This window comes from Neodiprion fabricii, chromosome 5, assembly GCF_021155785.1.
Source record: "Neodiprion fabricii isolate iyNeoFabr1 chromosome 5, iyNeoFabr1.1, whole genome shotgun sequence".
In the NCBI taxonomy this organism is placed as follows: Eukaryota; Metazoa; Arthropoda; class Insecta; order Hymenoptera; family Diprionidae; genus Neodiprion; species Neodiprion fabricii.
Genome location: NC_060243.1, coordinates 2,792,989 through 2,817,081, shown reverse-complemented (window position 1 = coordinate 2,817,081; position 24,093 = coordinate 2,792,989). Strand labels below are relative to the sequence as shown.

Below are 24,093 nucleotides of genomic sequence, written 5' to 3'. Positions count from 1 at the left end.
ATTCACCTTTTGCCTGTCAAATAGACGAAGCGTTTTTGTATATAAGCTGCTAATTTCAAACCACATAGTTCAAAATGTACATTATATTTATTCAGAGTTGCTAGTCTCTTCGATCAACCATTATAATACATAAATTACCTTAGTATAATGCTATTGTACAATAGGTACACATATCGATAAATTCTTAAATACAATATACTCATGAGATATTATAGCTACAAATAAACACTAATAATAACCCTACACCCTATAAATATTGTTGTTGTATGTACAGTAAGTAATGCTCTTTTATAATTTCTTTTTCCAAATTAGTATCGAGATACTAAAGATACGAGATAATTAAAAACTTTGCTAGATGCTTGAATTTTCTAGATTGATAAAATTAAGTAAAAAATTATATTGAGTTTTTCGAAAAGCAATATTGCTAAGGCTATACCATTAAAAAAATAAATGATATTCGAAAAGCGTATCATTTTTCTCATATTGCCGTTGATGAATACTTTTTTGTTTATCAACGGTAAAATATAACTTGAAGAGTTTCAACGTTACAACAGAATCGATTATAACTCCCAGTAGAGGAGTGAATTCATATATAAAAAGAAAAAATTATCAAATGTGACGATCGATAATGTATTTTACAAGTTATAAATCGTATTTCCACAAAGAAGTATGTTCTTTGATAGCGGGAATTTTCCCACTTCTCTCCTAACACTAATCATCTTCTTTCTTCCTCTGCGTAATGCAGCAAGGTTTTTCGACAGTTACATACATATACACGCTTGAAAAGATCTTTATATAGTACATACATACATTATAGAAATAAAAATTACTTTCCAACCAAAATTTCTGTTTATGTTCAAACGGAAAAACCTTACTCCTGAATTCTTTAGCCAGACATTACGAAATAAATTCATGCAAAACTTGGAATTAGAAAGCTCTGGACAAAAACAGTAGAAGAGATATTAATCTTGCAACCGTATAACAAAACAACACAATCCCGATATTTTTTTAAACATTGAGTCATTCATATCTGGTAAAATCACTCGTTGAATCATGATAACATATTCGTGTAGATGAATTCTTATCATTCCAATATATATTTTACACAAGAACCACTGGAAAATTACGGAAAGGTTATCTAGTTTCTTTAATTACATTGTACCTATTTTACTTGGTTTGGGGATCTTGGTGGTGCTGTTGTTGTTGTTGTTGTTGTTGTTGTTGTTGTTGTTGTTGTTGTTGTTGCTGTTGCTGCTGCTGCTGCTGCTGCTGCTGCGAATGGGGTGGATGAGTAATTGTTTGGAGCCTAACTTGACTTGGACCTGGACTACCTCTCGCGGTTGTTACGACAGGCTTTCCCTGGGTCGGAGTTCCTTGTCGCAGCTGAGCGCTGCTTGCTGTGACAACCTGTATAGTCTGTTTCAAACTCGATGCGACAGGTATCACCCGAGTTTGAAGCGGAGATTTAGCAAGGACAACTTGCCCAGCTTGGGAAACTGCTTGTCCGGCAGAAACCTATACAAATCAAAAATAGCAGACAAAATAGATGAAACCCAGTTCATCGATTGATAGAAAAATAATACGCATAAAGCTTAAACATACATGGGTGAATTGTTGCATAGTCGATGGCTGCACGTGTTTCATAACTTGTTGAATTTGCTGCACAGTCATGGTAGCAGGTAAAGATTTTTGTTGCACAATAAGCTGTGTCTGTACTCCAGCTTTTCCAGCTACTTGAGCAAGCTGAGCAACTTTTTGACCCGGTAATTTCCGTTGTGCCAAGAGCTGCGGGTGAAGAGCGAGCTGTCTAATTTGCTGCGGAGTAGCAGCCCTGACTCCAGTAACGCCAGTTGCTTTGACCAATGTAGCGACTGGTGTTCCTCCAACAGAAGTGCCAGCCTGCTGGACCTGCAGTCCAGCCTGAGCGAATATCTGAGCAGGTGTTAACCCAGCTTGAGTGGGAACTTGAACTTGAGCTACCGCTTTAGCCTGCTGCTGCAAAACAGCTTGACGTTTTATCAAGGCAGCCACCTCTGTCTCGGACACGGTTCGAGCAACGGTTTGCTTACCACCTGTTGCTTGAGCAACAGTCGCTGTGGTGATACCCTGCTTCATTAGCGCAGCCCTTTGTTGAGCCGCCGCTGCTGAAACTGCGACCGAAACTTTCTGGCCACCGACCGCCTGTGCTTGTAATACTTTGAGATGCTGTTGCCTCAGAAATACTTGCTGCTGCTGTCTATAATACTGAATCTGAGCAGGAGTCAAGGTTTTACTACCAGACGCGGTAGCAACTGTCACAGCCACTATCCCCTTCTGAGTTATGGCAGATGGAGTTTGCGCTGCGGATACTAAGTTGGTGTTCGTGATTCTTTGAACAGGCTGCAAGTTAGCAACGCTAACGACGGTGGGACTTGGCCGAACATCTTGCATAGTTATCGCACCTGGAGTTCTCGACTTCACAGTCGTAGTTACGACCGTCGCTACACTCGTCACTATTGTGTTTGTCGAAGGTAGAGTTTTCAGAGGTGTACTCATGGCTGTTGTTACCGCGGTAACAATCTGCGTCAGCTGATGCTGTTGTGATGTAGGCGTATTAACGATCACTTGTGGCTGTTGCTGTAGCTGAATTTGCTGCTGTTGGACTTGCTGCTGTTGCTGCTGCTGCTGTGCCAAACGGGCGGCAGCTTGTTGCGCTTGCTGTTGTTGTTCTGCTGTTAATGCCTGTTAAATACAAATATGTGTTAGAATACAACGTTTTTATCTAAGATATGTGAAAGTTTTACAATCTATCTAGTTAAATCTCAGTAAAACTGACGAATATTTCCATGTCCTACGAATTCTAGTAACGATACTCACTGTGTTGGCAGCATTCTTGAGTTTCTCCTTTGCAATTCTATCTGCCCTGCGTGTAGCGACTTCAATGGGAGCTGGTGGACTGTCATACTGAATGCCGCATTCAGCTAAAACTGCTGCGTGCTTAGGATTCTTCATCAAAGGATTGACAAGCAACGGTTTCACCGTTGGAGTTCGTTTGTTTGACACTGATTTGATCGTATCAAATCTTTGGCAGCACATAGATGTGAAAGAATGATTCTTATCCTGATTGTATAGTTGTGATGTTCGCATTGGTCGATTTGTCTTGGTCTGTTGCTGAAAACAAAGAGCACAGAACGTGATCAGCAAAAATAGGAAACTTATTTTTCAAATCATTAGTCAAATCATCAATTGAAAATTCTCACCTCTGAAACTTGCGGCATTTTGTAAAGTCCTTTTTGTTTCTTTTGCTTCTTTGGCGTAGTGTCGTAGAGAAGTTTGCCCTCCTCTCGGGGCACGATTACAGATTCGTACCTGTTTCTACACTGCTTTGGAGAGCGATATATTCGCGACGTATTGTTTACTATGTCAGCTACCAGGTCCCAATTAGGCGTGTGTCCAGGAGAAAGTATCATTAAATTCAAGGGCAGTCCCTGATATACTTGAATTGCCTGGAGTAAGGCCCAATCTTCGTGAATCATCCACTCAAGAACATGGTCCGGTTCCGGTGTAGGCTTCATAGCTGGGGACGGTTTTATTCCAGGTATTGGAACGGGTGGTCTAACGATACCTCGATACTTTTGCAACTTCATATCACGTCGCATTTTGATTAAAGCTGGAGATGGACGATCGAACAGAGAACGTGGTGCGTAAATGGATTCTTCCTTGTGGCGCATTTTGATGGGACGGTGACCTGCGATATCGGCAAATTGTTGAAGTTTGTACTGTAAACTAAGATCTTGTACCAGGTTTTACTTGGATATTAAAAATCACCAGTGACATACCGTCTCTATCACTTGAACCAGCGTCCACTCTGCTCCGTTTGTGTTCTTTCTTTACATAGATCGGCGGCAGTTGAGCTTCCGACATCGGAGTTGATTCGTATAAAAACCCCAGAGAGAAGTCTACGTATACGTCAGTATCTGTTGTCGGAGGCGTCGGAGGACACCACATCTGATTATGGTGATAATTGCTCTTATTCATATGTTACAATATTTTATACCTGATTGTAGGTTCAAGCTTTTTGATAAGTTTTATACTGACCGGCATTTGCTCCATGGTGTTCTCTGACAACCATATCTGCAATACAGCAAAGTTGAATGATAAATCAGCTAATTTAACTCACCCATAATGACTATTCATATTGTGAGAAATGGATTATAATATTCTCATTTTTACTTACTCTAACTATTTAAAGCGAAGATATTATTGGAATGAAAATAATGAGAAGTGTATCGTTCAGAAGGTTCTGTATCAGATAAAACAAACAGATGAGACGAGACCAGTCATTCTAAATTTTTTAATAAACTTGAAAACTCTACGCAAGGAATCATAATTTTCAAAAATTCCTGTTAGTAAATAAAATAAAATGTATTAAAGACAGTAATAATAATATCACTTTTCTTCCAAATAAGCATTTTCGAAACTTAATTACGACATGACTGAACATCTATGCATACTGGCTCAATTTCATAAATTTGATTCATACTACTCTCCTTGAAAAGAATGCATGAACTTGATGTTCGTAACAGTAGAAAAAAAAAATGAAGGGAAGCATTTGCCTTGTATCCATTCAAAGGCTCATTCAGTCCATTCTGGGCAATATTATCATCAATTTCATATCATGTAGCGTATATAGAAATTCAATTTCATATGGACGCTCAATCATGTGCCTGCTTATATCTTGGCTATCTCCAAGTTTGGAATGGCAAAGGCAGTGTTTTGGTGCCATTTTAATAAACTATCGATTATCGGGGGGTTTGTACTGTGTACTGATATGTATTGTCTTCTAGAATAAAATTCTAGCTATGATTTTTTTCTCTCTTCAAGTGCGGTCATGACAGCCTTGCCACACCAAACTGATACTTATCAAATCACTGAATGAATAAGCAATGATTTGTTATTTCTCCAAACATAAACAAGCACACTGAGCAAAAATTTTTGACACCAAAACGGAACTGAACCTTTGATTAGACTTGGAAACGCACCAAGAAATAAGAAAACACATTTTCATAGCAAGGAATATTTCGTTTATTATTATTGTTGTTTTCGTTTTTTTTACTTTCTCGGACTCACTCGGTCATACAAAATACAGGCATACAACTTCTTAATATCGCTAATATTACAGTGGGGCTCTTTTAATGCGCACAGATTTCATAGGACTTACGATATACATATATTTATATACATGTACGTATACGTATATATATAATGTATATGTATATGACGTTTACAATGTACTCAATGAAATTAAGTGATCATTGCTCATCGCAATTATGCTGAATGGTATTTATTTTTTCTCTCTTGTCCTTATCTTTGTCTCAACTATTATCAAGAGATGTGAAGAATTCTCGCCATTGGTCTGAACTCAATTATGTCTACGCATCGCTGTAACTTATCAAGGATATCCCACCTCTAAAATCTAAACTAATATAGTACAGTCAAGAGCATGATCCACTTGTTTATTTTTTTCTTTTTTATGTGAAACATTACTTACTTATGTAGATAACCTAAGCATTTACAGAGTTACGTCCACCGGACACGTTCATTATCTTATTATTATTTGCTTTACAAGTTATATGAGAAAAAAAAATTTAGAAATAAAAATAAGCATGACAATTGTACTCAGGACAATGACATTCTATCTGTGTACTTGCTTTGTCTTAGTTGCCAATATTTACAAAAGCTCCTTAAAGAAAAATTAAATGAAAAAATGAAGAGAGAAAATAGGAGGAGAAGAAGAATGAGATGGAAACTACAGCAATAATTTGTTTCAAATCTGAAAACCATTCTTCATGGTTTTCGCGTGCAGGAATTTAAAAATGTTAATATTTGTACAGTGATGCTGTCTCACTAAGATGGGTAACAATAAAGCCTAAGTGGAACTCAAGACACTGGGCTATTGTTTGATTTTTCTGAAGAAGGAGGAGGCATTGGCTTAATTGTAAGATGATGAGTTGATCTGTTACCAAAACGAAATCTGCTTTTATCTTCTTCATCTATAATTTCAGCTACCTCAATTTGACCTGATTTGTTACTTAATAAAGTCTTGGGCATCACCGATGCAATGCGATTTAGTCTCTTTTTCTTTCTGTACTTTTTAGGCGGAGGTATGTATTCAAAATCATTACTGCCAGGTATTTTACGAATATAAGTTAGTACGGTAGAGTCAGCGCAAGCCAAGGATTGTCTTTCACTAGTTTCTGAATCCGAATCATGGGCAGTATCATCAGACACAGAATGACTCGATTTCACTATTTTCGAATACATATCAACATCCGAGGAATCAAGGCTTAGAGTATCAGGATGCGAAAATTCCTCGGTATCATTACTATTTGTAATGATGGATTCGGAACTTTGTTCCAATGATGAAGACGACGTAATACTGATTCGACCTTCGCTACTCTTCAACTTACTGACACGTACAAAAGCTTTGGATGAATAGGAATTTGAGTATGTATTCGACCTATGCAAGGTTGCGGATTTTGACAAGTATCCATCATCGGTTGCTCTTGACTCGAGTGTGTTAGAAGACTTCAAACTTTTCGTATCGCCAAGTCTGTGTTTAGATGCAGGCATAAGCTGTTGTGATCTGTGGTTCAGGGATAATGAAAAACGATTGCTACTGCTTCTGATTTCAGATGATTCGCGAGTTTTTCTGCTAACATCACGTTCTAGTGTCACAGATGGATAATAAGTAGATTTTTTAGAATCAGTACCATCCACCTTATCTTTTTTACTTATTGAAGATGACTTGCCATCATTATCTAACGTTTTAGTTGTCGAGTCTGGCTTCACTGAATTGGAAGGAATAGTTTTTCGTAGGCTCTTTCCGGATGGCTGACAATCCGAAAGATCGACCACAGGGACGCCATACCGACTTTTAAGCCTCGCGTCAACAGCATTAGCGTTTGTATCAGTGTTAGAAATACTGGATTTCTCGCAAAATGCCTTAGTTCCCAATATATTTGATAATCGTTTTGTTAGGTTTGCTTTCAGCTTTGGGGATAAGTGGCCAGTGGATTGTGTACTCGAGCTCGGGCCTGAATTTATGCTAGTATCACTCGTTTCAACATTTACCGAAACAACATCCAATCTGTGATTAGACAAGGAGGAATCTACCGCGCTCAAATCCACACCCGATTGTCTAGTAGCCCTTGTTCGAATGCCAGACGAAAATTCACAGATACTGGATCGCGGCGACGATTCTGAATTTACGGTTGATCGAGTAACTCTGAACGAACGAGATGAAACAGGCAAAGGAGTATCGGGTCTCCGTTTGTGTATGATGAACTTTTCAGAGTCAGTATTTAAACTCTGTTGAAATCTACGCGTTCTCCTAACACATTCAGTTGGGATTTGAAACTCTTCTTCAGGTTTGTGATTCGAACTCCGTTTAGAGAGTCTAACGGACTCTCTGCCAGACGACGTACTGGATTTCGAACTAGAGGAACTTTCCACGGATTTGATGCTTTCATTAGATTGATCAAGATCGGAAACCTGGGAATTATCTGGGACCTTGAAATCTGGCAAAATTGCGTTCTTCACTATTTTTTGTGACTGTTTCTGAGGTGAAGGTGTAATCGGTCTACTAGAACCTGATCTAGTTACTCTGCCTAAATCAGACGTTGGGAGAGGAGTATCAGGCCTGTGTGCTCTTCCAATTTTCGTAACGGGTTTATTAAAGCCAGTTGGTAAATTAGAGTTTATATTTGAGCCGCTACTATATTGAGTAGCACCCGACCTTGTTATTCTTCTGGTCTCAATTCCAGACATTGGAGGAGTACTCGGTCTTAGAACAATTGCCATATCTGGAGGCATTTGTTGAACTTTTAAATAAGCGTTGACAGTCGAGCTTTTGTTCCTAGTTGTGACACCTGGGAACGGAGTATCAGGCCTCGCAATTCTGGACTTGACAGTGGAGTTTAAATTAGATTTGTGAATGACAGTACCAGATTTAACACCCTGCAAATCACGATCGGAAGATTTCGGCAAATTCTTAGAATCAGAAGTATCAGTCGTTTCTTCATTATCCATACTCCGTATTTTACTTGACTCTGGACTTGAATTTAATACGGTCTTCTTGAGAATATGAGACGAGCTCGTGTTACACGTTTCAGTAGCCACAGGAGTCGGGCTGATTGATCTACTTTTTGAGATCGAGTTTTCAACGAGACCAAATTCAGGCCGAGAAGAGCACAGAGAATTTGTTAGTTTCACAAATGGCAAAAACGAATGGGAGTTCTTCGACCTAGAACTTCCGCATACCTGTGAATCTGAGTCAGAATTTAATTTGTGTACGGAATTGTAACTTCGAATGGGAGAATTTACGTTACAACTTTCTGAACTCATGTACCCAGCAGCTTTGTTTGGGGCTGTGCGAAATTTTTTCCTCAGAAGCACTGTCTTCTTATCGGAACAATTTTGAAATTCAACAGATATAGAATCATTGGCAGTTTCTTCCGTATCCTCATTTTCAGAGCTGATCCTTGCATCAGATTTTTTGCAACATTTTTTTCTATTTTCTCGAGGACTATAATCTTTGAGATCAGGAATTTCCGATTCTCCATCATTGCCAGACTCGACACTAGATAACAATGAAGGGGAGGAGGACTTGACTCTTTCTACTTCAATACTATTATCTGAAGTCGCGTTTACCGATTCATCAGTCTGTGACTTTGTATAGTCTTTAATATCGTTCAACGGATCAGATTTTATGTCAATAACCAATGAAGATTCGACAGGCTGTCGCTGACGTTCTGCTGTTTTCCCCAAACCATTAGAATCTCTGCTACTAAATTTTGAAGCAATGTTACTAGTATTGGACTTAATTGAAGCTCCTTTAGAATTAAGAGATTCGTGATTTTCTACTTTCCTAACCCTGCTATTGTTAGACCCGGTGCGTTTATTCTGAGTTTTCAATTCTAAATTAACAACCTTTTTACAAGCTATAGGTAGAGGTGTATCAGGCCTACGATGGTAAATGCTTGTGGGTGAGTTGCTAATTTTTTTTGACAAAGCATCAGGAGGTGGAGGAGGCATGATCACGTCGTCGGATCCTGATTTTCCACGTTTCCTAGGAGGCCTAGTAGAAGAGACAGGTTTCACACCAGGAAGTAGAGGTTTTACATCCAAGGTCCATAGATTAATTTTTACATCACCCCTAGACCTCGTTCTAGGGCTGTTTAAATCCCATTTATTTTTGTCACTCGATCTACCAGATTTACTCTTATTTCTAGACGAGCCATTGCTCTTGGACTTGCTTCGCCTGTCCCCTCCTCCCCCTCCGCCCCCGCCGCCGTCATCCTCCTCCTCCTCCTCATCTCCCTCGTCTTCATCTTCGTCCTCCTGACTCTGACTCTCAGTGTGGCTAGATTCTTCGTCAGGACTGTCCTCTAATTGATCCTCCTGAGACTCAGACTCTGATGTGGTAGTCTCAGGCTCACTTTCCGACGATTCACGAATCCCGCGACTCCCTCTCTTACGTAAGCTTCGCCTACTTGCTGGCGTCTTCTTAATAGCTAGTTTCTTAGAATTACTAGTACTATTAACCTGATTTTGGGCGTCCTCGCGTCCGAATGTCAACGGCTTCTCGTCATCGTCCGCAAGTCGCATTCGTCTTTCCTCCTCCTCACGCAACGCTCTCAGCCTACCCAATTCCCATTCCTTTTTCTGCTGTTCAAGTTCTCGTTCGGCCGCCGCTAGTTGAGCCGCCGAGAAACTACCTTCTGATTCTTCCACAAATTTCATTGCGTAACGTTCGATCGGTGATAACTGCAAAATAAATGACGAAAAAAGAAAGGATAAATGACTTCGAAATTTTTTTTCTTTTTTTCCGACATACTCACGAGTATAAATATGATTAGTTACCTGCTGTACGAGATGTTGAACTTCTTGTTCAGCTTTGCTGATTTGCATGTCTTCCTTTTCAACCTCGTCGAGTGGAATATTTTCGTCAAACTCAGCCAAATCGGCAACAGCTTCAGCTTTTGCGGTCTTAGCGGCTTGCACGTCGAGTTCTTCTTCGGCCGCGGCAAGCGCGCTTTCTAACGCGCCCATTGCAGCCTTATCTTCTAACGGTTGAGCTAACGCTGGTTGCGTTGTGGAAGCTAGCAGCTCACGTTGAATTATTTTATCTCTTTCTTTAGTTCTTTCCAATACATCAGCCATTCTGGTGGACGCGTCATTCTCAGCTTGATCGACGTTGAATAAATCTTGAATGGTAGACTGAAAATTCGAAAAAACTTATAAGCGAATGAACTTCTTGCCGAGTGTATAATGAATATTTTTTGTTTTACTTCTACAAATGTACACAAAATAATATTTACACTCTTGAAGTACGCCGTTGTAAAGTTTCCACCTTCAATCGCAAGATCCCCGAGTAATCGTTTCTGGTTTGCTTTCTTCAATATATTTTCTTCCACAGTTTTCTCACTGACTAGCCTGTAAACAGATACGGGAATTGAGCCACCAGAGTTACGTTTGGTTGCATAATAATAATAATCGCGACATGTCCCGTCATACCCTTGCGGGTATGTCCCCGTAAGCAGATAGATTGTGCAGGGTGAGACAAATGGCTTAGTGACCACCATAATACGTCTCTAGCAGTCTTAAAATATTCATTAGAAACACCCACATTTGCACAGGGAACGGGGAAAACTGTAGAGAGCCTTGTCCGGGTGCAGTGACCAGTCTTATATTACAAGTTGTCGCTCAGGTTCTTATCAACGAGCTGGGGATTTGAACTTAGATCCTGCCGTTCTGGTTATATACCAGAAATAATATCTTTCAAAACATTATTAGGAACAGCGATAACGAACCTGTAGATATGAACATCCCTGGTTTGACCTATCCTGTGACATCTATCTTGAGCCTGAGCATCCATTGTGGGATTCCAATCGCTGTCATAAAATATGACAGTGTCAGCACCTGTCAAATTGACACCAACACCTCCAGATCTTGTTGACAGTATGAAGCAGAATATCCTCTTATCGCCGTTGAATCTTTCCATTAATACCTAAATAATATTCGATGTAACACATGAATAAGAAAATATAAAAGTATGTGGAATAAATTTTTTTTCAATTATTATATTTGTTCAAACATACCTGTCTTTGATCGACTTTTGTTGCGCCATCGAGCCGTAAGTAAATATGTCCGTGAAAGTTGAGAAAAGCTTCAAGAACGTCTAGCATTCTGGTCATTTGTGTGAAAATTAGAACCCTGTGACCGCCCGATTTTAATTTCCGCAGTAACTTGTCCAGTGACTGAAGTTTACCACAGTCATACTGAATGAGGCGGGGGTCTGGAAACTGCGTGAACATCGCACTGGCAACAGGATGAAAAAGTGCTAACTTTGGAGAGAGCTCACGTTGCAATTCTATCTGCAGTCTCTGCTGACCCCACAGCTTGTGTGGAGGTGGATGAGAAACATGAAACTTTGGCATAGGAGCTCGTACCGCAGGCACGTAAACCACAAACCTGAGGAAATTACGTGTAAAAAAATTGATTATAAATCTCAATCAAAGGATAATCCAGACATTGATTACCTTTCAAAAACTTCTTGGAGCTGCTGGACGATTAATTCGGTAGACTTTATAGCTTCAGCGAGAGCTTCAGTGCGTGAAAAGTATTCCCGCCTGGTCCGAGGGTTTTTATGCGTATTATTGCAATTTAACCACCCTTCGCTGTGCCAACAACAATTTTTTGCTGGCTTGGCTATTCTGAGAGCGTCAAAAAGGTCCTCTCCATAAAACGGACAAGCTGCGCAACGCCTCTCGTTGACATTCGCGATTGTTTGAAGCTTAGCTTGCCTCCGCTGCCTGCGTTCTTCGTCCAGTTGGGGCTGTGCAATGAAATAAAAAAATTGCGCGTGTTAATATGTTTAAGGCCATTTTATTCACATTATCATCAAACATTGTCGAATAAGGGAAGCCTGCCCCAACTTACCAAATGAAATTCAGATTTTGGAATTTCCTTGATCTGATTTTTACCCGCAGTACTTTGGCAGTTTCTAGTGACAATTCCGCATCTAAGTGGTTGCTGTTGTACTTGCTGTGTTCCAGGTGTAGTTTGAGGAATCGAGGTTGTAACGTTTAGCGGAGGAACCCTCATTATAGGCTTACCACTGGTTGCAGGAGTAGTGGTGGTTACAACACCTGACATAACTCTGTTTACCGTTGAAACAGATGTCGTCAAACCCATTAAAGACTTGGATAAGACAGTCAATCTTTGACCATTTGATGTCATTACAGGAAATGAAACTAACACAAGAAGAAAAAAGGACATCAGTCGGACAGTTGGTGAATTTCATTCATTAATGTAAATTTTGGGACGTTTAACATGTTTTTTTTTTTTTAAATATTAATGTACTTTGTCTCCCTAGACAGGATTCACACGTCAAACATTGAATATGACATCTGAGTTTAAATAGGGATTCTATTACTTTCACCCCAAGTATAAAATAAGCAAAATTAAGCTATAATAGAGCTATTTTTGCGGTTGGATAAGGGTACAATTTACTTGACTTCCAAAATTTGTTACTAATTGCGAAAAAATAAAATAAATAATCAATCAAAATTCAGCTGAATTATCCGAACCTGTGTTGGTATTTTGTTGATTTGAAGTGAGAATAATGTGCCTGCCGGTCGATGTCTGGACAAGTTGGGCAAAACTTGGTACGGCTATTCTTTGGACAGAATCTCCTTGTTTTACAGTTACAGTCTGCGTCGCTAGCCTCTGAATACCGTCTTTAATGTTAGCATTCCCTACGGTAATACGTTGCGGATTCATCGTCGCTGTTGTCGGTATAGAATTCACTGTTGTTTGCAGAGTGTGAGCCAAGGTGGCGACAGGAATAGCTTTTTACAAAGAAGTGCAAATCAGACATTATGTTTCTACACACTAGATTATTATGATATGAACAATAATTTGGGAATGTTACTTACCTTTCACGCTACCTTGATGTTGCACCAACTGTACCGAATAACCTTGTAGCTCTTGTCCACTGGCCACCCTCAAAGTCACCCCTGCAACAATTATCCTGGATATTTAAAATCATAGAAATTAACCTCAGTGATCAAGATCAGATTAAAATACAAAGTTATAATATTACGCTCGCTTACAATTCGTTCAAGTACAAAGTGCCATGAAATATTAAAGAAATAGAAAGAGTAATTCTCATGCGTGATTCTGTAACATACCACATATGCACACACGCACACATACACGACAAATTTGGAAAATTGCTTTGAAGATGTTTTGTATCCTCAGTTCTAGAATGTCCATAAATGACAATATTGTGAACAAGCTGGCCTGAGTAAGTAGATTTGATATAGCACCACTGCAAAAGTATATTGTAATGATATACAATCACTGATCGGCGATGCAAATACCGGTGTGAATTCTCAGAATGAACTAACAATTATAAAAACGTGTGACAAGTATTAATTCAACAGAGATGGCAAATGTAGTAAATTTGAACAACTTATTGAACACACTGTACCTTGTCCGGAAGGAGTTTGATTGTTCAATGTCTTTATCAATGGCGATGTTCCGACCTTTGGAGTTGGTAGAAGTCCTGTCAAGCTTTTCAATTTCGCCGGTGGTGCAGGCTGCTGTTGGGGTGTAGCATTTGTATTCGTGTTTGTCGAGGTTTTACTTTGGTTAGACAGCCTGACATTAATTTTAATTTTCCCTGATGGACACCTCGGAGGTGGATCAGGCTGAGTATCGATTTCCTCTATGAGTTTTCGGGGTGTTCTCAATTGCCTGGATCTATGTGCTACGAATGCTGTTAGGGTAAGTTCCAAGTCTATCAAGAATAGATTCAGACAGGATAGATCGACGTGCTGAAAAATAACATTTCTCGATATTTACAAATTACAGTTTTTCTTTAAATTCACCGATGAAAGCAAAAAATGACTAATTTACGTGATTAACAATAGTGCAGTTTACCTTGAAAGGATCATAATCGAGAGCGCTCCAAGCTAATGATGCAGTCACATAGTTGATTCCTTCCATTTGAAAAGGCGACACAGTAGGCCGAACTTCGAACAAGTTTGGATGGTTGCATACTTTTCGTAGCTGCATTAGTACGTTAATGACGCTCAATAAATTACCACTTGCTAAAGTTTCTCTAGTTCTGAAAGAACAATTAGATTGATTCTCAACATAGAAAGTGATAATAATTAGACACTTGCTAGACGTTTGTGCTAATGATAACTAAATAAAAAAAAAAAAACAAGAACAAGAACAAACACTTACTTGGCCCGTGACATGAAATCGTCATAAAGATATCTTTGACGTTTTGAAAGTCGGCACATGACAACATGTTCGTACTTCTTGGGCAACTGCTTTTCAACCTCTGTCTTTAATCGTCTCAAAAGAAACGGTCTGAGCACCTATAAATAAGCAAAAATAATGATACAACCTGAAAATGAATTACGAAGTTTTAAGTAATTCACAATTGTCGTTTCGGTGCGCTTGTGAAAAAAGTGAACTTGTGCAAAAATGAAATTATGATTACATGGAAAATGTAGATATACATAATCAATTACTAGCAGACATAAACTTTAATCAACAGTTGACTTGTTTCTCCAGACAGGATTCACATGTTGTATATTTTCCACTTTTCAACACATGAGTTTTAATGGAGAACTGGTTTAATATTCCCCTGAATATAATTGAATCAGTTTCAAGATCATGGTAAAAAGAATTTTGAAACTGTCGTTGGCTCCGGGGTTAGGACTTTCGAGAAAAAAAAAAAAAAAAGAAAAAACTATAAAGGAAGCAGTACCTACAGACCTTGTGAAGACGTCTGATGATATTCTCGTTGTACTCGCTATTTCCCTCGATCATTCCGGTAACAGGGTTGCTAAACCATTCCTTGAATTCTCTGTGAGATTGGAATACGTTTGGCATTAAAAAATGCATCAACGACCAGAGTTCCATTAGATTGTTTTGAAGCGGCGTCCCTGTTAGCAATAGCCGCCTGAAAGGGAAATGTAGACAGCACTAAGAAAATTGATTTCGATAACAGATAAGAAGAGTGCAGAAATAAATTTCCGAATACTAACCGCTGAGTCTGAAAATTCAACAGAAGCTGCCATCTTTGAGATTTGAAATTTTTTATATTTTGCGCCTCGTCAAGTATAAGATATTTCCATTTCTTTCGTCTAAAACTTTGATGATCTTGAATAACTAATTTGTAAGACGTAATACATATGTGAAAGGCATTCGGCTTAGTCCAACCTGAAATAGACATTTACTAATGTAAAATAAATACCGATAATTGAGCGTTTTACATTACTTCATATTAAGAAAAAAAAAAGAAAATCAGGCAAATGCCTCTTTTAGCATCACGGGAAAAACAGGAAACGAATGGATTTATTTCACTCCCTCAGAAAATATGTATTGTTATCATCATGGCAGAAATTTGTCACAGTTGTAAAAATAAATCAAGAAATCACATAACACATATTTCAACAGTATTACCTGTTCGTTTTTGTTTTCTTTCTTTCTGTGTGCCATAATAAGTTAATATCTTGAAACCAGGACACCACTTCTTGCACTCCATTTCCCAATTTAGCATTACCGAAGTAGGAACTATGATAAGATGCGGACCCCAATTGCCTTTTTCACAGGCCAAGTGTGCCAGGAGGGCGATCGTTTGTATGGTTTTTCCGAGACCCATTTCATCCGCTAGTATACCATTCAATTTTCTTTCAAACATTGTTACCAACCAGTCCAAACCAATATGCTGATATTCTCTCAATGAGTGTTTAAGCAGAAACGGGATTTTTGTCACAACCTGTAAGCACCAGTGTACCAAATTTATTACGAAACCTGAACTACCGAAGATCACGGAAGAGGTAAATTGAAGACTAAAAGTAAGGAAACAACACTGTCGTGACGCATCACCCAGATGAGTGATAAATAATAAATTCATCTGGTTGGTAAAAGTTGCCACCGTTATTCTACCTTCGGTTAAATGGTGGTGTATCAGAAATGTGATACATCACCTTGGATCACAAAGGCAATATAAATCAGGAAAATAATGAAATTTCAGGCGAAGAGCTACTCACACTTGTCGTCAACAGCGTGTTTCCCTTAGGCTGTATGCTTTCAGCTAGTGCCGCAACGTCATCCATCTCGTTTCTGGCTTGGTCTGATTTGTCCATCGATTCTGCAATGCTCTATACCAACAAAAATTATCAAATTGGGTGAAAAGTGTTGACCCGTGGACTCAATCATCCCTTAAAAGCGACCAAAGTTTCGAATCACCTTATCGTTTGGAGATTTTTCAACTGATAAATCTTCCAAAAGGGATTTAAGACCAACGTTAGTTTCGTCGTCGCTTTGAGTTTGCGAATCCTCGTCTTTGGTCTCATCATCACTTTCACTTTCAACCTCGCTATCTTCCACCCTGTCTTCCTCTTCCTCTTCATCTTTCACTGAATCCTTGCTGGACTCTACGGACCAAAATATTATCATTACCAGTTCAGTAAAATTTGTTCTTTATCGAACCAGCACTTCTATAATTTCTCGCAAATGGAATAAATATTATCTCAGACAAATGCCTCAATTACATCACAGCAAAGGATTGAGCTGAATGAATCTCGCCCCTTCAGGGAGTGTATATCATCATCACAGATTGAAGATATTCGAAGAAAAATTAACTTCTAGTCGGACTTAAAATAGGTATTTTCAATTCGCAGAGACAACTACTTTATGTATTACCTCCATCACTTTCTATATCAACGTCCATAGGCGCGTCTGGTAAGTTCCCATACTTCGCCATAAGCTCATCAATGGACATTTCATTTTCAGCCTATGATAGGACAGATATGTTACAATTTTTGTAATCTTTTTTCAGAAAAAAAAAACAAATTGCTTAGTCGTTATAAGTTGTGAATTTGGATTTGTAGATTCTCAGACAAATGCCTCGATTGCATCACAGAAAAGGTTTGAGTTGAATGGATCTCGTACCTTCAGTTAAGTGTATAATGTCATCACTGAATAACATCTAGTAAGTTTCATCAATTGTTATATAAAAATAATTTCAAACTACCTTGAGATCGTTCAGTTCCTGTTTATGATCCTGATTGAGTTCAAGTTTCTCCTGTTCCATAATTGTGTCCTCGTAGTCTGACGATTCGTCTGAAGCAGCGATAAATTCTTCATCACCATCCATGGAATTTGAATCCTTTTGTTGCAAATAATCAGCAATGCGTGAGTAAATTTCAAAACGTAAATAGAGATTTTGAAACTTAACTTGAGTACAAATACTTGTGCAAGACTCACATTTCCAAGAGCCTCGTTCGGACCAGGGGAGAGGCTTTTATCTCGTTCCTCGAGGTAGTTGGGAGGTAATTCTTTCAGCAAATCTTCCAAAGGAAGTTCCGACTCGCGTTTCAACATTTCAACCTCCTCTACGTGATTTGTCGTCGACTTCATCTCCTCCTCAGCCTTAGCAATTGTCTCTTCATCGTCGTCCGAACTTTGATTAGGCTCGAATTCATCTGTAAATAAAAGAAATAACAATAAATTCATTTTGTATCTGGCCAGGTATCCTCAAAAAGACCGAATTAGCAGAAGTGTAAGCAACTAACCATCAGAATAATGTTTTCCAGCGGTAATAGGAGACGATATCCGAGAACTATTCATTGAAGCAGAAACACTGGGTGCTCCTTCGGCTTTATTCAACCCTTCAGTGAGCCAGGTGGAATATTTTTCAGTCTGACCAACGATAAAATTTAAATGCTGATCCAACGCCTTTTTTCTTTTCTCTTCTAATCTAGTTTGTTGCTTGTATTCCACCAGCTAGAATATACAAAAGAGCAAGAATAAATATTAAATTTAATTGACGAGCTTAAAAAAAAAAAAAAAAAAAAAATGGATAAACTTTCAACATTTGATAGTATTACTAAACCTCTTTGGCCGACAAGATAAAAGCTAAACAACCATACACAAGTTTAGTGTTACTGTTCCCACAACGAGCGCACCTTTTCAACACTAAAGATATCGAACTGGTCGGCTTAATTGTGTGGGGGTAAATATTCAAGGTAGATAATGAATGAAAAAATAATCTGTCAAAAAGTGAAAGAAAATTTGTAAAGTACTCTGTGTATACCTTTTCAACGTTTGTCCAAAATGTTTTAATCTCTTTGGCAACAAAACCGGCGATTTTTTTCAATCTGAGCTCGTGAGACTTCTCTGCCTTTTGTGCTTGAACAGCCTTCTCTTGGAAATGTTTCTGAACCATTCTAGCACACTTTTTTGCCGCAGCCTTTTTCCACTTTCTTTCCTGTGCAAAGTCGGCAGCCAACCAAACCATTTCCTCCAAAAGGTAATCCCAATGGGCTTTTGTTCTTGAAGGTTCCTGAACTTTGGGCAACCGTCGCTCCGACCACAAACCTTCTCGTTGTAATTCTGAGATCCTTTGCATAACGTATGCTTCCTTAATAAGAGAAGAAAAAAAAAACAAAAGAAATCAGACAGTGAATCTTTACCTTCTTATGAAAGTTTCATTTTTCTCTATTGGTCTGAAAAAAAACCATGAATTTTACCTGTTTCGCTTTTTCTACAATTTGTTCCTGATTGTTTGTCATGTCACAAGAAGAGACTACAGTTGATGCTGGTAATTTGACAAGCTTGACAACGGGCTGAGAAGAGGTAAGACTTGTCGTAACTTTTGGTGTTTTATTCGATGTTCCTGCAGTTGGAATTCGTTCAGCAACAGGACTCGATTGTACTGGTGATGATTTCGGTGGATCCGGAACTATGGGAGTGCCACCTAAAATGTGAAAAAAAAAAAGAAAAAATTAACGAATTTTAACAACTGATATTTGGATAATATCAACATTACTAAGTCAGGCAATTATAACGTCAGGTAAAACTTGTGCAAAAAAGATGAAGGGAGTCATTGCAGGTTGCAATCAATTTAACTACTCAATGAGACATGATCATTGAACACAACTTCAAACTTAAAAGTCAGAAGCAAAGATCGACAGTGGAAATATTAAACTGTGTCTGGACATCCTTTGGCTAAATAGATAAACTAAGCAGCCATACACAAGTTCAGAGTTACTGTTCCCACAACGAGCGCACTGCGTTGACACTTTGACATCAAACTAGTCGGCTTATTTGTGTGGGGTAAGCTTAAAGAAATTTAACTAAACATGACAATTTATCAATTTACCAAAAGTTGTTAAAAGATTGATGATACGACATTTAACAATACCTTGAATCTACTAGGTATCTATGTTTTAGCACCACAAACGATGTAGCAGAACAACGTGAAGGGGAGAACAGATAACCATCATTATTAACCCTCAGTTGTGTGATTATTTGGAGTAGAATGCCCTTGGAATAGCAGGGTTTGAAAATAAGCGGCGAACAATGCCACAAAAGTGCACAATAATTTTCATCAACTCATAATTCCATGAAACAGTAATTGCTGATAGCAACATGATAAAATATAATCGTGTAAGATAGTACATCAGGCATTTCAGAAATAACAAATACATTTTAATAGATTGGCAATATCAAGAACACTGGCTAACTAGAACATAACTATATTATAACAAAAAAATCGATTATATAATGGGCAAATTTTTTGTCCTTTCAAATAAATAAATAAATAAATAGTGATAAATGAAACGAAAATACACCAAACAACTGCCCTACGGTAATCACCTATAATGAAGGTGGGTGCTATGGTAGAGGTAGGTGAAGGGTGAGTAGTGGCTGGTGGATTCTGTACAGCTGGTCGTATCGCAAACACCATGCCGTGGCGGCCTCCCTGGGGCCTACCTGGTACTTGTCCTATTTACGAAATGAGTGATTCAGTGCATGGTGATTCTAAATGCGTTACTGTTGATTCAATAACATCATGACAATTATAGTGCTAATAAATTGATGACATTTCCGCATCCAGAATTATTCGTGTTTTTGCGTGAGCATGATAATAGTCTCGGAAATGGAGCAAAGCCATAGATCAACGTTCGATGCAGTGAATGGTTCGCACAGTGGGGAAATTTCACTGTACCCAGAGATCTTCGCAGTTTGGAATCTCTGACTTTCACCGATAGCCCCAAACTTTTCTTTGTCATGAGTTTCCAAGTTTGCCCCAACGACTAATTACCATGGTATTTGAGGAATAACGAAATTTCATATCAGGATAGATTTAAGTCGTGTGGATGAAAATTGTGTCTGTTTTCTATATTAGTTGCCTACCTTGTTGGCTTAGTTGGGCAACGGCTGCAGGGAGAGTGGTAGAAACAGCGACAGGAGTGACGCCTGCACCTGGAATTTTAACTTCGGTACCCTGACTACTGGAAGCAGCAGCGACGAAACTGGTTGTGAGGCTAGAAGTTGGCACGTCTGAAATGACCGCAGGCAAAGGAACGGTCAAATCCTCATCGTCATCCTCGGGATCAAGTCTGTGCTGTCTCAAGAAATGCAAGTACTGGGCAGTGAACGGTTGCTTCCTCCAGTTTTGAAAATCCATCATATTTCCACCAGCGTGAAGGAAGAACAACTCAGATGCATTCTCAGCATACTTTTCTCGGATCGCTCGCATCCTCGTCATTTTATGTTCCATGATGCGTCTTCTGTAGCCCAATGAGTCTTCAACTGTAGTTGCTTTTTCGGTCGACTCTGTGAGCCTGAGTCTCTTTCTCACCGGCGGAGATTGTACCGAACTCTGCGAAGTCGGCGTGACAAATACATTCGGTGTTGTTGTTCTGACCAGCTTGGGAGACGTTGACAAGACGACTTTGGCAGGACTCTTGCGAGTCGGAGACGGAAGCGGCGAATTGCTCGCACCTGCAACTCCAACGACGCTAACTCTTGGCGAAGTACTACTGATATTGACAATCCTTGTAACCCCGACTTGTTGAACACCAGCATTAGTGGTGATTGTTCCAGGTATAACCTGATTTTGATTGGAGGGAAGAGAGAAAAAAGAAATACAAGTTCAATTTCACATCTGTAGCTAAAGTGGTGATTGAATTTTTTTTCTATCCTAAGGATTCAGGCAAATGCCTCGATTTCGACAGTAATTGCAAGCTGAATGAATCTTGATACTTCTCGATTTGGTATTCTCATCATGATCGCTCTTATAGAATAATTGAATTGTCAAGGTGGCAGATTTTCTTCAGTAGTTTTGCATATTTCAATTTTAAAAATGTTCTGATATTTCCATTTGAAAATTTTCTCAACATTTACAGGTATTATGGGCACCCTGAAAACTCCATGTGATTGTTTCTACCCTTTAATATTAAACTTCCGTTTCACCTGTGCGAGGCCAGGAACTTGTGAAGTGATGACAAATTGTTGTCCGCCACCTGTTGTGAGGACGTTAAGGCCCTGGGTATTGGCCAGAACTTGTTGTAGTCTAACTGTTTGTTGGGATGAGCTCCCATTATTTCCTCCGCCCCCAACCAGGGGCGGTAGACTAGCAGCAGTCTGCTTATCACTCATCGCACGTCACACTGAAAAAGAAAATTAACATTTTTCTACAGAACTGGACCTCAATAATGAGATCCATTATATTTTGGAGAAAGACTTATATTAAGATTTTAATTTCTAAAATTGAATTGACCGGCGTGATGGCAAAACAGGATTCCAACAAATCTTTGTATGCAAATTGCACTCTGGTTTTCATGCATATAAATTTTTTTTAGTTTATCTCTGATAAATTCTACTAAATAAACTTCTGATGTTACTCACATAATTTTCAGTAATATAATTTTATGATCCACAAGTTCAAGCCATATTACGTGTAATGTTGGTTGCAACAATAAACTAGATAAATATTTATCTTTGTTAATTTGTATAGAATTCTTTGATGAAAAAAATATGCTAATTTATTATAATTGGACATATATGCCATCAAAAAAAATTGTGCGACAATGCAACCTTTCTAAGCTTTTTAATGACTGGGTTTTTTTTTACCCAAATACACAGCATTATGAACTTTTTCTACTAAAGAGCAAACAGTGAAATTCATTGAATTAAAGTTGTCCTGACTCAACTTCGACATTGCACATCTGCTTAGTTCGCTTTCTGACTTTTCATGTTCAAGTATTTACTTGACTTGACTTGATAAAAAGTGTGATTGCATATCAATCGTATGTCCAATCTTAAACATCCTATTATATTTTAAACAATGAGAGAGAAAAGAAATAATTGAACACGACGATTAAGAATCTAATTCTACAGAAGATTTTCAGTTTTGATTGCAAACTTAAGCCAAATATAACATAACCTACGACGAAACATTTATATCATGCAAATGATGCAAGTAGAGATTAACGAATAATTCACTTTAAATATTCGTAGATCCCAATATTTTCTGGGAACTAATAGCAGAAAACTAAAATAAATGTCATCGTTGTATTCTAGCGATAAGCATCAGAGTGATGATTGACAAACTGTTACGACGTGTAGTATAAACATAAAATAACAATAATAATGAGAGTCAAGAACTGTTTACGCGTTATACGTACATTCAAACAACCGCGAGTGATAAAATACCATTGTTAAAATCCGAGGAAATAAATAAAAGTTTGACGTGATTTATTTTCGTTCACACATAATGCTGCTTCATTCGTGGTCGATAACGAAAATCTGAGACCGCCACGCGGTGTCGTTAATACAAGACTGTCGTCACTCGTCAATCGCGAAAAGCGGCGATCTCGAAATCGCGTTCACGCTGGGCAGCATACAAGCAGTCTGGGTTTGATGGCCGGCGTGATTTTCGGGCGTATATCGTATTCGCAATTCTACCCGCGGAGCGCCGTCGGATGCAAACGGCCAAATACGGAATATATCGAGCACCGCTTCGGCATTCCGTAATTTTCACACGATTTACTTGAGGAGTCTAAGTGGGTAAGTTGTAAGGGAGAGGAAAAAAAAACTCACGACAAATTTCGCGGGCTATCTTGAGCAGGGAAGTAGTATCTGGGCGTTTTAAAAAAAATAAATTTATCACGTAAAAAAAAAAAAAATTTTTTTTTTAAATAGATCGAATATTGAATGGACAAATTAATTTCCAAACTTGACGGTTAACGCGGATAAAAATTCTCATCGCCGGTATAAATATGAGAAAATGAGAAACTATCAACGATATCAGAATTTTTTTTTTTTTTTCATATTGCGTCGGCAAACCCGCTCCGATACAAAGGAAATTTCCTGTCCGCCATATTGGCGTTGCCCTCCTTCGATGGTCGGACTTACCATAATGTAATCACAAAATTCTCCAACGTAGGTTAGCCATCCGCGAAAAATAACATCACACCGATAATTAGAATGTGTTAAAGCGTAATTAGGTACCCCACGTAATATTCGGCACGTGAGCTATATCTCATATTTTAAGAGAACATTTTGCGCTCGACTCTTCTCAAGGACGCACACACTTCTAAACATGGCGACGGCTCCCCGACAAATTTCATCGGACCGCAACCCAAAAGCTCCGTTGCCTTGCTTGACGTACTTCTCCGGTACAGATTGTAGTTACAGAATCGACGATAGGTGTCGCTGCGTCTGGGACAGAGGTTCTCTCATTGGCTAGATTTTGTCTGAGACACGGCAACGTGGCCTAAATGCTCGTCGCTGATTGGTGCAGGGCAAAATATCGAATGTACGCACTTCCGGCCACACCGGTCAAATCAGCAATCCAATATCACCTGAGGGTTAGTCTTTCGGGGAAAAAAAAAGTAATCTATAATCGGAATTTCATACGCAACGACAAAATTCGGAAAATCTAAGCTTACTCTAATTACTTCCGACATTCGATTCGAACAAAATGTTGTGCCGTTGATTTAGCGTGGAATGTATCTTGCATCGCGCATGCATGCCTCTTACCACACATGCATGACTTAAATATTTCTGAGAATAATTTTTTGTTTCTCACGACTCACCTTTTTCACCGGTTTTCAGCTTTCCTTGATGATGCTGAATTCACTCGGCTTAAAACTTGTTCGGCTGTATTTTCCGGGCATCTGTTTCTGATTTATTCTTTTTTTTTATCCTGCCTAGTTTACTCTAACGAAC

General features: G+C 38.8%; 1 protein-coding gene across 5 annotated transcripts; it reads right to left on the bottom strand.

Annotated features, from left to right (window-relative positions):
• Positions 1-68: 68 nt before the first annotated feature.
• LOC124183389 (helicase domino) lies at positions 69-24,083 on the bottom strand. 5 transcript variants are annotated; one of them, XM_046571821.1, is made up of 33 exons: positions 23,278-23,526; positions 21,334-21,530; positions 20,272-20,971; positions 19,732-19,860; positions 18,603-18,829; positions 18,167-18,493; positions 17,646-17,856; positions 17,338-17,555; positions 17,105-17,239; positions 16,774-16,864; positions 16,318-16,505; positions 16,119-16,229; positions 15,529-15,844; positions 15,111-15,285; positions 14,839-15,025; positions 14,299-14,435; positions 13,990-14,176; positions 13,538-13,883; positions 12,981-13,061; positions 12,633-12,893; positions 11,983-12,296; positions 11,583-11,878; positions 11,142-11,514; positions 10,854-11,050; positions 10,362-10,476; positions 9,904-10,260; positions 9,586-9,807; positions 4,078-4,113; positions 3,819-3,987; positions 3,240-3,727; positions 2,857-3,150; positions 1,603-2,721; positions 69-1,515 (listed from the first exon to the last, which is right to left on the bottom strand). In XM_046571821.1, exons 2-33 carry the CDS (start codon positions 21,517-21,519, stop codon positions 1,168-1,170), a joined length of 8,541 nt encoding a protein of 2,846 aa, XP_046427777.1. In that variant the 5' UTR covers positions 21,520-21,530; positions 23,278-23,526; the 3' UTR covers positions 69-1,167. The 5 variants fall into 5 exon arrangements, with proteins under 5 accessions (XP_046427777.1, XP_046427778.1, XP_046427775.1 ...); XM_046571822.1 differs by lacking the exon at positions 19,732-19,860 and having other exon boundaries at positions 23,278-23,525; XM_046571819.1 differs by lacking the exons at positions 69-1,515; positions 1,603-2,721; positions 2,857-3,150; ... (2 more) ...; positions 4,078-4,113; positions 23,278-23,526 and adding an exon at positions 23,961-24,083 and having other exon boundaries at positions 5,041-9,807.
• Between the last annotated feature and the right edge of the window lie 10 nt (positions 24,084-24,093).

Bases quoted from the DNA above. Each gene is read 5' to 3' on its own strand.
- LOC124183389 (XM_046571819.1), bottom strand. From the start codon at position 21,519: ATGAGTGATAAGCAGACTGCTGCTAGTCTACCGCCCCTGGTTGGGGGC. The intron at 16,865-17,104 runs GTAGTTTGAAAT...GTCCTATCATAG, and splicing joins AGGAACTGAACGATCTCAAG to GCTGAAAATGAAATGTCCAT. The intron at 15,286-15,528 runs GTAATACTGTTG...TGTCTATTTCAG, and splicing joins AAGAAAACAAAAACGAACAG to GTTGGACTAAGCCGAATGCC.